Source organism: Anarrhichthys ocellatus, unplaced genomic scaffold (assembly GCF_004355925.1).
Source record: "Anarrhichthys ocellatus isolate YVR2014 unplaced genomic scaffold, GSC_Weel_1.0 scaffold29, whole genome shotgun sequence".
NCBI classification, from domain to species: domain Eukaryota; kingdom Metazoa; phylum Chordata; class Actinopteri; order Perciformes; family Anarhichadidae; genus Anarrhichthys; species Anarrhichthys ocellatus.
The window spans coordinates 3,074,033-3,087,725 of record NW_022280059.1 but is presented as its reverse complement, the minus strand read 5'-3'; the positions used below and the strand labels follow the sequence as shown (position 1 = coordinate 3,087,725).

At 42.4% G+C, this 13,693-nt stretch overlaps 1 protein-coding gene across 13 annotated transcripts in view; it reads left to right on the top strand.

Moving 5' to 3' along the window:
- Nucleotides 1–13,693, top strand: part of tenm4 (teneurin transmembrane protein 4) — a 148,916-nt gene that overhangs the window by 122,093 nt on the left and 13,130 nt on the right. For all 13 annotated transcript variants that reach the window (XM_031863524.1, XM_031863521.1, XM_031863520.1 and 10 more), the window contains 3 exons: nt 2,563–3,440; nt 7,523–7,695; nt 12,009–12,244. In XM_031863524.1, coding sequence (XP_031719384.1) covers nt 2,563–3,440; nt 7,523–7,695; nt 12,009–12,244 — 1,287 coding nt within the window. The remainder of the gene's footprint in view (nt 1–2,562; nt 3,441–7,522; nt 7,696–12,008; nt 12,245–13,693) is intronic.

Here is a 13,693-nt window from a genome sequence, read left to right as displayed (position 1 = left end):
CTCTCTCTCTCTCTCTCTCTCTCTCTCTCTCTCTCTCTCTCTCTCTCTCTCTCTCTCTCTCTCTCTCTCTCTCTCTCTCTCTCTCTCTCTCTCTCTCTCTCTCTCTCTCTCTCCCCTGATGAGGTCATTGTTATCTTGCCATGCCATCTGTGTAGCGAGCACACTGCAGCAAAACTCACTCTTAATTCAACGTGCAGCTCTGTAAGCTTTATTTCTTCAAACTTTTCATTGTCATGCAAAAGGACAAGAGTTTGACCTCTTCGTGAATCTTTTAATTTGTTTACACCAAGGCCGTGGGTCCTCACTGTTTCAGAAATCTTTTTTTCCATTTTATCTTTCTCTTGAAAATCTTCTCCGCACCCTCCTGCCGAGTTCAAACTTAAATAGAAGGAAACCATGTCTTAAAACAAGATCACGTGAACATATTTCAAGGGTGTTAGCAGCTTCAGAAAGCTTGATCAAGGCTCTGACTGTGACATTCAACTCAAATCTTAGAGGGACTTCAAATCATTACACATTACTCTCCTTCATACAGGCATCATGCTGGCAGAGTGAAGAGATTGCTAATGGAAAATCACATTACAGTTCTAATACAAGTTTAAATACATTTAAAAATAGTTGTGTTGGAGCAAATCCGTGGCTCGCTTCCTCGGGTGATGAGCGCATTTTGGGTTTTTTTTGCTGGTGGTGGCCGAGTCAGACAGGCACTACTGACAGCTGCCCCACTGTATAAAGAAAGAGGAGGGTATGATCGGGTTACAGCATATGGGACAGCAGCACGTGAAAAATCCCCTCATCAGTCAGAGTGGCGTGAAAACCTCCTTACAGGCAGCTCCCCCGAGCCATTCCACACACTGGCTCATGAAATATTTAGCCACCAGTGTTGACAAGAAATAGGTTTTAAGAAATTGAAAGTCTCCCCTTCATTTCCCAAGTCAATGCATTTTCTGCTCACTGAAAGACATCCTATTATATAAACCTCCTCTGTGTTGTGGGGGATGAAGGGAGGTTTATGGGATGTGAGCTGTGTGCAATGCTGAAATCTGTTTTTCAATCAAAGGTGGACAAATGCTCTGCTTGTAGAGAGTGGCAGGGATCCATCTCCGTAGAATCCGTTGTCAGGTTTGGATTAATTGTTTTGTCAGCGTTGCACTTTGAATTAGAAAATTGCCAAGAGCGTGTAGATAAACGGTATTATATGGAGAGCAGACTTTGTTTTATTTTAGAGCCATGTGTTTTGTGCTGGGCAATGCAGAGCAGCATGTCGTAAGAAGTTGACTATAATGTGTCAGCCTTTACGTATTTATCAGTGAAAAACCATTTCTCTGAGGCATTTTTACCTTCATTTTTTATTGAAGAATTTCTGTGAATTTTTTGTTAAACCACTGGACAATAGGTTGATGCCGTCTTCATGGCCAAAAAGCATCTCCATTGTCCTTTTTGTTTTTACTGTGATACACACTCACACAATGAACTCAGCGTGTTGCATTGGTCAGTTTCTATTAGCTTTCTACTCACTTGGCATTCCCAAAGTGCATAATTCAGCCCCCCCTCCTCCATAACATGTAATTAATTAAGGAGCATGATATGGTGTCCTGAGGTAACAATGTATGTAAGGCCAAAGTACACATGACCTGATGCGCAGAGATTTCTCCCTTATTAATTATCGGGATAAGGGTTTATGCAATTTGCATCACCAGGTCATTATGACAAATTAGGCAACCACAGTAACAGCTACATCAATTTATTCACCTTCCCATTCCCATTTGTAGGGGAAAAGTGTCCAAAAACAATGCTAAAGCCGCCCCCATCTAATAGGTGCCCTAAAGTCTGGACCTTTCTTTGTATTTTTGTCCAGGTTTTAATTAATTTCCTTTGACGGTGCTCCAAGGCTTCTATTGAAATATTGCACTTCATATTATGTTCCCAAGAGATCATAAGTGAGCGGGAGACCGGTAAATTGGATCAATCTAATCATTCCAATTTGTTAAAAGCCTGATATATTGTTAGCAGAACAATAATTCATAATTTGGGAGGCCAGAGGCAGGCTAGGCTTTCATTTGGAAAGCGTGCTCCAGTTTCTTTCTCAAGGACTTATGCAATCTCTTGTCATTACAAAATTAATAACCCTAAGCAAGGAAAAATACAGGACTCAAGCCCAGCCCTCAGGTGTCCAGAGTTCTCCTGATCAGTTGCATTGTGCTCTTTCTCAGTTAATCTGATCGTTTGAATGATCTCATTTTCTTCTCCACTATTGTTATCATCTCTGATCATAAAAAGCATGTTTCTTTTGTATTTCCCCTTTTAACAACTCACCAGCTGCTATCTTCCTCCTTATCAGATAATAAATCGTTTAAAAAATTGTTTTTGCTTCCAGCGTAAGCTATGAGATAGCACACCTTTTTCACAGCAGCCCTATCTTTTTTTTTGTAAGCAGTTTTCAACAATTCTTCCCTTGAGGGGCCATTTTCCTCTGATAAAGTGAAAATGTGTGGATCAATAAAAGTATGGTATGTTTTTTGTGACCCAAAGCTGATATTCTTGGTGCTTTCTTCCTGTTAGGTGCGTCTTGAGTGGCCCACAGACCTGGCAGTGAGTCCCATGGACAACTCCCTGTACGTCCTGGACAACAACGTAGTGCTCAAGATCTCAGAAAATCATCAAGTCCGTATTGTAGCGGGCCGGCCCATGCACTGCCAAGTGCCCGGGATTGATCATTTCCTCATGAGCAAAGTGGCCATCCATGCCACCCTTGAGTCCGCCAACGCCCTGGCTGTGTCCCACACTGGCGTTCTGTACATCGCTGAGTCAGATGAAAAGAAAATAAACAGAGTACGACAGGTGTCCACCAATGGAGAGATCTCCCTGGTTGCAGGGGCACCGAGTGGCTGTGACTGCAAGAATGACGCCAACTGCGATTGTTACTTTGGAGACGAAGGCTATGCCAAGGATGCTAAGCTGAATGCACCCTCTTCTCTGGCAGTGTGTCCGAACGGGGAGCTTTATATTGCGGATCTGGGCAACATTCGTATCCGCTTTGTGCGCAAAAACAAGCCCTACCTGAATCCCCTCAGCATGTACGAGGTGTCCTCTCCCATTCACGATGAACTCTACCTGTTCGACTCCAACGGCAGCCACATTTTCACTCAGAGTCTGACTACAGGAGACCACCTCTACAATCTGACCTACACGGGAGCAGGAGATCTAACCAGCATCACTGATAGGAACAAAAACATAGTGAACATCCGTCGAGACACAACAGGAATGCCTCTGTGGCTGATGGTCCCCGATGGACAGACATTCTGGTTCACCATTGGCACCAACAATGCCCTTAAAACTGTTGCTGCCCAGGGTCAAGAACTAGCTGTAATGACCTACCATGGAAGCTCAGGACTCCTCGCAACTAAGACGAATGAAAATGGATGGACAACCTTCTTTGAGTGAGTAATATTTAGAAACATTAAAAGAAAACTCCTTTTTATTTCTTACACCCAGACTCTTAATGCCAGTTGAGCTGATCATAGATTATTACTTCGCCCAAGAGAGCAACTAAATGTAAACTTGAACCCAAAAGCACGATAAGCACTTATCAGTTCAGGCAAGTTCAATACCAGGAGATCAGTCAGTAAGGCTAACAAATCCAAAAAGGGGTCGGCCAGATTTCTAAGGTCCAACAAAAAGGCAAGCAGGGTCAGAAAAGGCGAATCCTATAAGACGGGCTAGGAAAGGCTGGGCAGGAACACACCAAGTGAAAGTGGACTGGTACAAATACTGAGGGACGAATGAGAGAATGAGCAAAGGGCGGGGAAAAACAGGTGAGGGGAATGAGTTGGTTGCATGGCCTAAGAAAGTTGCAGGACCTGAGACGACAGGAGAGTTTGCGATCAAAACAAACTAAGAGGTGGAATTTATGGCTCGAAATAGATCTGTCAGATCCAATATACAGTTTGTCATTTCTGGAATATCTGAACTGGAAGCTCTTGTGGTAGCACTTAATGCGAAGATTCTTTAGTGACAAAATGTCTAGAGTTGAAGAGCTCTTTGACATCTTGAAAAGCAACCTTTTTACGTGTTGGCGTGCGTCTATGTCACTCACATTACAAGACCTGTGGAAGTATGGGCGTAATCCTATTTGCTGTTATCATACAAAATAGGATTACTGGATGATATGTTACTCATCTGCACTCTTGCTTGTAGTGACAAACTGCAGACCATAGCTCGTTTTTGGAGTTGTTAGGTAAAGGGAACAACACATATCTGCTGGCTGGCGCATTTTACTCGCAGGTCTGCGACAAAGCCCGGAAATATATGCATAAACAAATAGCCAGAGGCAGTAATAAGGAACGATTGAAAACGCTCCCATACGCTGCAGCGTTAGAGCTCAGGATTACTTGGTCTCGTGACTTCTATGGAGCAATTTGTCCCTTAGCTTAATATACTGTTCCAAGGGACACTGTCCTTACTGGGTGTCATTCCAAAAAGTGTGATTAAGCTGGTCACACATCTGTTACACCTCGCTGGAGGAATATAACACTCTGACACATAATCAGACGCTCTGTTTAATCTGAGCAGACATTTATCACCTGTGTTTGATTTGGTCGTCACCTGAGACGGTTGCGTTAGCATTTCTCAAGGTAGAGGGAATTGCCTACGGCTTCAACAAATCCAGCGGGTGGCTGGAATTCTGAATTATTTCTCTTTGTCTTCCTGAACGGGTTTGAGAACACTCTTCCTGATGACAGAGAGACGTTATTGCACCAGTGACACTCAAATTTTGTTTTGTTTTTAAGCTGAAATGGTCACAATGAATGTTCAGGATATCCTGAATTTCTCAAAAGTCTCACATATACTTAAAAACAGAAAACATTCTTCCAATGTATAAATTACTCGTTATATTTAATAACATCACAGGGAATGGAATCACTGGAAGAAATAAGGATACTGTTGCCCGCAAGCATATCATTCTAGAATTTGACTGTCATCGCATAAAAGCTACTGTACAGTATGTACATTAAATGTCATAAATAGGACGAAGTGTGAAAATAGTTTTTAAACATGTAGTACCTACAGTATGTTGCAGGAGGCCAGTGAAATGGAAACAATAAAGATACATAACTATCAACACCACAACTCAGATGTGGAGCATCACCTGTTAATTAATGTCCTAATTGACACGGAAGAGAGTACAACATACTCTCCATCCAAAACATGCTTAATTATTTAGAAATATATTACAGTTAATATGAAGACAATTTTTTTTTTCAGCTTCCTGTTTTTTATATTTAAAAATAACTTCATATTTACCATGTTTCATTCAGGCCCAATAAAGAGTTTGTTTTTCATGAATAATTAGCTTTGAAAGTCACTCCGCCATAATTTGCTATCATCCGAAATGAAATGAAAGGAACCTCCATTTATCTCGCTCAGCAAAGTGCACTGCTCAACATTTTAGCCATATTAATTAATATGTACTTACGTCCTGTAGCCAATACATTGAAATTAATTTGGCTGAATGCAGAAACAAAGGACTGACTTGAGATCAGTAGACATCTGCTATGCTGTCTTACTGGTGTAACCCTTGGCAGCCTCATTTGCTCTGACATTCACTGTATACACAGATGCTCCGCTGACCTCTTAAGTTTTTTTGTTGTAATGATAAGTGCTTATGCTTAAGGCTTGCTGTAAATCCATCTTATTGTTCTCTTGGCCTCTAATTAACAGGGCAGTAATGCATCTAGTCACTGGGTTCAAGCAAATGTTCCTGGGTTGATTTCATACATCAACAATAACAGCTAAATCATGTAAAACAACCGCTAATGAAGTTGAAGCAATCACATGGCTGTTGCCTTTACATCATACGCACAGTCATCAGTCACATATGCCCTGAAGTTCTCAGGCAGCAAGAGGCGGTGGAAATAGCTCTGCACAAGACTGAGGTTAGGCATGCTGGAGGGGGATGCTGATATGAAGTGTCCGGCCTATTGTTGGGCCCCAGCGTGAAAAGGTCATAGAGCTAGCATGTGACACAGAGGTGATGCAATCCGAACGGACTCGTGGCCATCCAGGGGGAAAGCAGTCCTCTCTCCTTCTGCTGAGCACCCTGCCCCCCCGCATGCCCCTCGTGTCCAGAGAAAGCAAGCTAATAGGCGGCTGAGTTGAAGCAGCCCGGAGCCATTAGAGCTCGGCGGTGAAGCCCGAGGAATTCGGTCGGGCTCGAGGCTCTAATTGAGACGGAGAGTGTGGGTCAGTGATCAAGCTGGGGCACGCAGCGTCGCTCTAGAATGAGATTTTTGTCTTGTGGACGCTTGTCTTTTGTGCAGAGGTGAAGGCAAACAAGGCCTCTCTCTTCGTCCAATGATTTGAACAGTTTAAAGTGCAGATAACGTTGACTGTATGACGACAAATGCGGGGAGAATATCCTGCTGATAAAATACGAGCAGTATCAAAAGCAATCAAATGCTTTAGATATGAATTACTGAGATATTTAGTATTTCCTGAAGTGGAAGACTCGGGCTGAAATGCATCTATGAATCCGTGTCCCGTGTGCAGTTGCGATCAGATAGCATTTATCTCTGGGAGATGATTCCTCTCCCACTCTTCCTTTCCATATTGGATATTTGAGATGGCAGCTCTGAGGAAATATCCGTAAACCAGCACCAGCCATCTCATTTATTAGAGGCTTTATTATGGCAGGCAGCAACATCGAAGAGGGCTTCCCGATCTGTATTCAGAGCGCAAATAAGAGTCTTCATTCAATGTAATGCACCGTTCACTCTGGAACACTGGCAATCTGAAAGATTCCAAATTGTTCGACGCTGATGTGCTCTCTGAGCAAAATGAAACAATCTGGCCACTCATGTTCCTGTATGTGATGAACTGACTGATTCGTAGGCTGGGGAGCATCTCTCCAAAGGAGTTGCACCTCAGCGCTCCTATTTCATAGACTGCTATAATGAGATTAGGTGATACCACTAATCTTATAAGCTAATAAGCAGGTGTGTCTGTTTTTTTGTTTTTGTTTTTGTTTTTTTCTATTTTCGTGCTTCCATCCTGTGAAAGTTACTTACAAACTGAGTATCATTCATATTAATGTCACTTTTACAATCCTATTGCAAAAGCTAGAAAACTCCAAAGTACTTCAACATCCATGCTTATACTGCTGTGTTTACTGCCTGTGTTGACACATATCCACAATTTGTCACACCGATATAGAAAAATCAGACTTAACAAAAAAAAACTCCCAATTCTTACTAGCAATTACCTCTAGAACAGTATATGTTAGATAGCAACTCATTACTGCATTAAATCTGTACCTGCATGTGTTTATGCATACCTGACCTGCATTTGTGCTTGTGATTGCTTCCTTATGATATAAGAAATCTCAACAAAGCTCTGTATTTCTTCTTTTTTTTTAGGCCACAGCACTGTTTAGAATTCTGCTGTAGTTACTGTTTATACACAGTTCCAGATGACATGCCCCTCTTTGCTTTCTTTGGTTCTCCTCGATGTATTTCTCTTGTAGGTATGACAGTTACGGGCGTCTGACAAACGTCACTTACCCAACGGGCCGAGTGAGCAGCTACCGCACAGACACCGACAGCTCGGTCCGCATCCAGACAGAGGGCTCCAACAAAGAGGACATCACCATCACCACCAACTTGTCGGCTTCTGGCGCCTTCTACACACTCATGCAGGGTTAGTGAATTTGAATGTGCTAGTAGACACATGTTGTGACTGAGACCCCTATTTGTGTTCACATTTTTGACATCAATGAATGATTTAAAATCAGAATGAAAAGGTTTTTGTGCTGTTCTGGTTCTGCTAGCTGTGTTGTAGGGGCCCGTTGGTCCTTGTAGAATAACCCAAGACAAACTAGTGTCAGGTAAGGGACGAAACAATGAGCAATTCAGAGATCTTATGGACTTTGGGATGGTCACTTTGGGATGGACTTCGAGGTCATGATGCCTGGGATGGGAGCTTGCAGCCAAGCACCATCTGAGGCCTGGTTGGCTTCATCTGGAAGGAGTCGTGTGGGCTGCTGCCATGTGAGCTAACCAAAGGTAGTTCAAATGAAAACTGTTGGTAGTGACGTTAGTGGGTCATCTAACCAGGACATTGTTTCTGACGTTTTCAAATTCATTTTTCAGTGCTTTGAGCGGCACAAAGAAAATTCCATTAACCTCTATCTTAATGTGCTGATGTGGAGTCAGGCGTTTCAGATACAGATATCTCAAACACTACTAGTCTGCCTTCATCTAGGGGTTAATGAATTAGTTAGCAATGCATTGTGGGATTGAGGCGAGCTGACCTTTAAATGAAGATGTATTGTCTCACTAATTATCAATTACAGAGCTTACCCACTGCAGTATTTGTTGCACCTCTGTTGTTTTAATGAAATGTGTAGGGCAACTCACATTTGCCGGAGTGGAAACACACATATTGACTTTCTGTCATAAAACACAATTCATAACGCACAGTGCTGGTGGCCCATATGCGAGATCATCCAGGTTTAGGACATTTAGTGAGAGAGATGCAGGCAGAGGGCGGACTGGTGTGGCTTTTTCCGCCTGATTTGTCTCACGCATTTAGGCATTCTGACATCCTCTTTTGTACCTGACCAATTGCTTCATGGATTACCCGTTAATAACGTTGAACTTTAATACCTCAATTTTCAAAAGACTGCCCCACAGCTTTTCCCCCACCTCTAACATTTGATTCAGATTCCAGCGTGTACTCCATCCTCTGACCTAAACTGAGTCACCACAAAGTTGTTTCTGAAATGGAAGACGACAGTCTCTGGTTTCTCACCGTTGCTCGATGGACTGGTCACCTCCGTTGTGACCTTGTCTTAGACATCTGCCAGTGAGAGGAGCGGCGCCAGGAACTCTGCTGTTAATTAATTCACTATTGTCTGCTTTGTAAGCTCGCAAGTGGGGGATCACATAACACATGAATGCACGGCCTTCACGATTCCTTTCTGGTCATCTGGTCGTGTTTTTGTCCTCTTCACGTCGAGCTTCAGCTCGCCTCCAGGCTGTTAGTCATGTTGTCATTATGGAGCTGAGAAATGTAAGATTCAAGGAAGCTTAATTGTTGTTGTCACTCCGATCAGGTGTATCGTCATCAGTCATTATTCAGTTGTATTAATTAACTATGCTCATTGTGTTTTTATTCTTCGACAAAGACATCATTAGTTGTTATTGATAACTAAAAATACTGAGCCTTATAATGATGGTCAGGTGTACTGTTCCATTATTGGTTATGTTTCATGCAAACTAGAGCCCCCTAAATGTGAATGCAAGACAGATCTCCCCTGCTTAACTGTATGCCGGGTGTGAGTTGTGAAAAAATCAGGGGGGGTTGAAAGGTTTTTATTCATAAAAATAAATCCTGAACCACAGTGGGCCTTCTTTATAGACAATGACACCCGTTCTAACATTTATAGAACAATTGTGATTTTTAGTAAAACAACTTCGTAACTTGAACTAGTGGTGCAACGGATCATAAAACTCACGGTTCGGATCGTATCACGGGTCAGAGTCACGGATCGGATCACATATATGATCCGCACAAAAGAAAGGAGGGAGCTAATATAACTTTTAGAGATCCCTGATCACGTTCTTTTGCTGCCGATACTAATTGCTGATCATTGATGATCTATTTTGGTAGAAACAGTTCCCTTTGTACTCCAGACTATTTTTTTAGTTTTGTCACCGTCCCAAAAATCATTTCAACAACTCTGTAGTCAGTGTAAACCATCCGAAATTCTAAATGTTATCCTTTTGTTTCGTTACAGTAATTTATTTTGTTTTTTTCTTCATAAAAACACACAGTTTGAATGTTAAGTTGGTATTTTTATTGATTAAAAAAATCTTGTCATTAGTAGTTTTAATGATGTATTATAAGCTGTTTAGAGTTAGTGTAAACAGGTCATAATTCTTCTCTAATATCTATTTATGTTGCTGTAAAAACATCTCCTTCAAACTGGATTTATTCAAGTTTCTCACCAATACTACATTTTACGAGATTTCATTTGAACATTTGATAACATTTGATAATAATAATTTACCTTCGCCCAATACTCATTTTCACTGAACAGAGCCTGAACGCATCGTATTGTAACTGAAAGGAACCTTCCTTCTGTCAATTTAAACACGCATTGGTCATTTACAATGTAACATTATCAGAGATCGGCAACTAGAAAGCATGAATGCCGATGTCCTGATTGCATATTTTACTGAATATTGGCAGATAACGATCGTCAGTAAAACTTTGTTTCACACTGTGATGGTTAACGTTAAACTGTGTAAATAATCTGTGGTTCATATCCGTGCCGAACCGTACTCAACCACTGCATTTGCAGGAATATTTTAATAATATTTTTTAAATTGAATCCATCAGGTAGCGCGCTATTTTCACACTCTTGCCTTGTCCTTTGCGGACACATAGGGGATGCAATCATATACAACAACACTAAAGGTTAAATGCTAATTTAACCTGCCAGTAAAAAAAAATACAAAATGCAATTTGCACAATGTGCTGTCAACATAAATATTTTGTTTGTCAGAATAAGAAAACGGTCTTCTTTGATGACGGACCTGTGTCTGATTCTTCTGATTTCCTGCAGAGGGGTCATCTGCTGCATGCCGCCCCTCTATTACCCACATCTCTGCAAATGTCAGGGAAGGATCAACCCCTGGTCCATTAACAGAGATGAACAGCAGACTGTTGACAGCATGGAGACGTTCATCACGTGGCTTAGATGGGGTGTCATCTCTAATGTCACAAAAGAGCGAGGGCGGACACTGAAGGTCCATTTGTGATGCTGTTGTTTGCACTATAAGCCGTTGCAGGGTCTTTCTTGTTATTTTAGGTATTTCATATGGTCTTTTGCTGAAGTAGCATTAATCAATATGAGGGGTGGGGTACATTTTGTCCCCACCAGGTATAAAAATATTTCATCAGAGGCAAGGATATATAGACCAAAGAGAGGGGGGGTGGGCATACACCCTGACTGTATGCACGCATTTGCGTCATGTGCCAAATTCAGCAGTATTTTCAGCTTCATCTGGTCTCAGTGGCCTCTTTTCGGTAGGGTAGGCCCCCCGAGGCCTCTGGTCAACCCCTGAAGTGTCTGTATGATGGAGAGAGGTAAGGGCCAGTGCAAGGTCAGCCCTGCCTCCTCTGCCCATATCTCTTGTCTCAGCAGCACAGCACATCCTGTGGCACTCTGTGCAAAAAGAAAAAAAACACAAAACCCAATCTTCTCATGAGATGTTTTATTGTATTGCTTGCTGTGCACAGAAAAGAGTTCGTCACAGTCACTTTAACTTGACATGTCAACACAAGGAAATTACAGTTTATGTTGTGATTGTTTTTCTTCTTTTTTTTTCTTTAAATGAAGTCAACTCATTAACGTAGTGTTTGACAAGCCATTAATGTGCCACTGTTCTTAATGAGAATAATATTCATCCTGGTCCCTCTCAGTCTACTGACAGGAGGCAAGAAGGAGACGCTCTCTGGTGAACGTACATGAGATGCTCAGTGGAAACATTAGTCACTGGTCTGGAGCTGGAACACAGGCTGTTGTCACCTAGGGACAGTAATAGACAGGCTCAGATTTATCCCTTATGTGTGTGCGTGTGTGTGTGTGTGTGTGTGTGTGTGTGTGTGTGTGTGTGTGTCCACAGGCAGGCTAGCAGCTTTGATAGTTTTCATTCCTCCATATCCCCGAGGCTGCTGCAACAGCTGTAAAACTTTACTTTACTGGCGCTGTGAAACCTCTCACTATTGATCTTTCTTGTCACCTACCCGACATTATCACAGGGGTTCAGTTAAATACTGCTGCTAAAGGCTTTCTTTTTGCTGAGCAGCCATTTTAGGTCATTAAGTTTGTGTCTCACTGAGATGAATATTAGATGTAGTCCTCTTGCATCAGCTACCGGGAGCTCTTCTGTTGTTTGCTGGTTGTTTCTCTTCTTCTAATCCTATCCCCTCTACATCCTCAGAACAAGTTCGGAACAGCTATTTCATCGGTCTGGATGGCTCGCTGCGGCTAGTGTTGGCCAACGGCATGGAGGTGTCCCTGCACACTGAACCCCACTCGCTGGCCGGCACAGTTAACCCAACGGTCAGCAAGAGGAACGTAACCCTGGCCATCGACAATGGCCTCAACCTGGTGGAGTGGAGACAGAGGAAGGAGCAAGCCCGTGGCCAGGTCACAGTGTACGGGCGAAGATTAAGGGTAAGCACACCGCCATGCTAAGAGCAACTCCTGGTCACACACACTTAAAAGGGACCGCAGGGCGACTATTTGAGAATGGTTGGGAGTGAGGAAAATTTCTATCTCGTTCAAAATGGCATTGAATTTCAGCTACCTGCTTGACATGACTCCACTCACTGTGCAATCTAGCCTTGACTTGAGGACCTCTGCTTTCCTCAGTGTGAGTCTTAAGTATAGGCTCACAGCCTGGTTCACTGGAAGACTGTTAGAGGGCTACGTCCACACAAATATTAGCACTGTGTCCAAGAAAAACAAACGATTGACTGGACCACCCCATTGCAGGGTTAGAAAAAAAACATTAAATACTTGGTGGTTAAACTCAAAATTCAGAGAGGGAAATGACCTCAGCAAGCTAACGTTGCAAAGCTGACAGAGTTTAAACACATAGAATATCAACAGGTCCCTTTTCATAATGGGATAAACACCCGATGTTTGACCATGATGCATCTTGAATGACCCACTGGAAATAATCATTAACATAAGAAGGCACCTTTTAAATGCATACTGATTGATTAGCTTGATTTTTTAAATTTTTTATAATCTTTGTACGGCATATAAAAACTTGGGTTGAGTTGTCTTCCATGTTTTCTGGGAGGCGACACAGCTAATGCGGAGGTGCCACTTTGTCTGTCATATTGGCTGTTCATTTAATGGCTCCGTCGTCCCTTTGGAAGTGAAAGCGTCTAATGTATGTTACAGACAATGGCCCCAGGGGTGAGATAGGAAATGGGAGCAGCCTAATGGCAAGAACAGAGGGGATGAGCAGAGCTGGAATCATTGAGCGACCTTGAGTGGCATGTCAAGTGATATTACGTGGGTGGGTGGGTGGATGAGTGTGTGGCAGTGGGAGGGAGGGAGGGAAGGGGGGGGGAGTCTTTACAGATATTTTGTTGTGCTACAAATAAGAGAATCAAACATGTTTAGCTTGTTGCTGTCTGTGTTCCAGTTTGTGTCTCTGACACAGTTGAACTGCACGTGCATGTGTTTGTTGTATTGTGCTTTTCATGTCTCAAGGCGAAATGGGTCAATGATTGTCCCCTCCGCAACGTCACGTGCCGCTCGGGCTAACCCCCTCCTAGCCACGACAACATTTATGATTTATGTTGACGAGGAGCAGTAGCGCTGTTTCTCTCCATGGAAACAAACCCTCCTCTGAGATTGAGTAGTTTGCAAATGTACATTAATGGGAGAACCCTTGTGGCTGCCACTCGGCCATAGCAAGAAACTCCAACCACTTCAATGTGGAATTAAAAATGGAGACAATGCTGGTATCTCTGTATTAACATTTAATTATCATCATCGGGTCTTATAATGTTTGCTCAAAAGAGATAAGAGCTGAAAACAAATAAAAAGATAGAATTTGTTTCCTTTGATTGCAATGTGAGAAAAAGCAATAACTGATGTTATTGA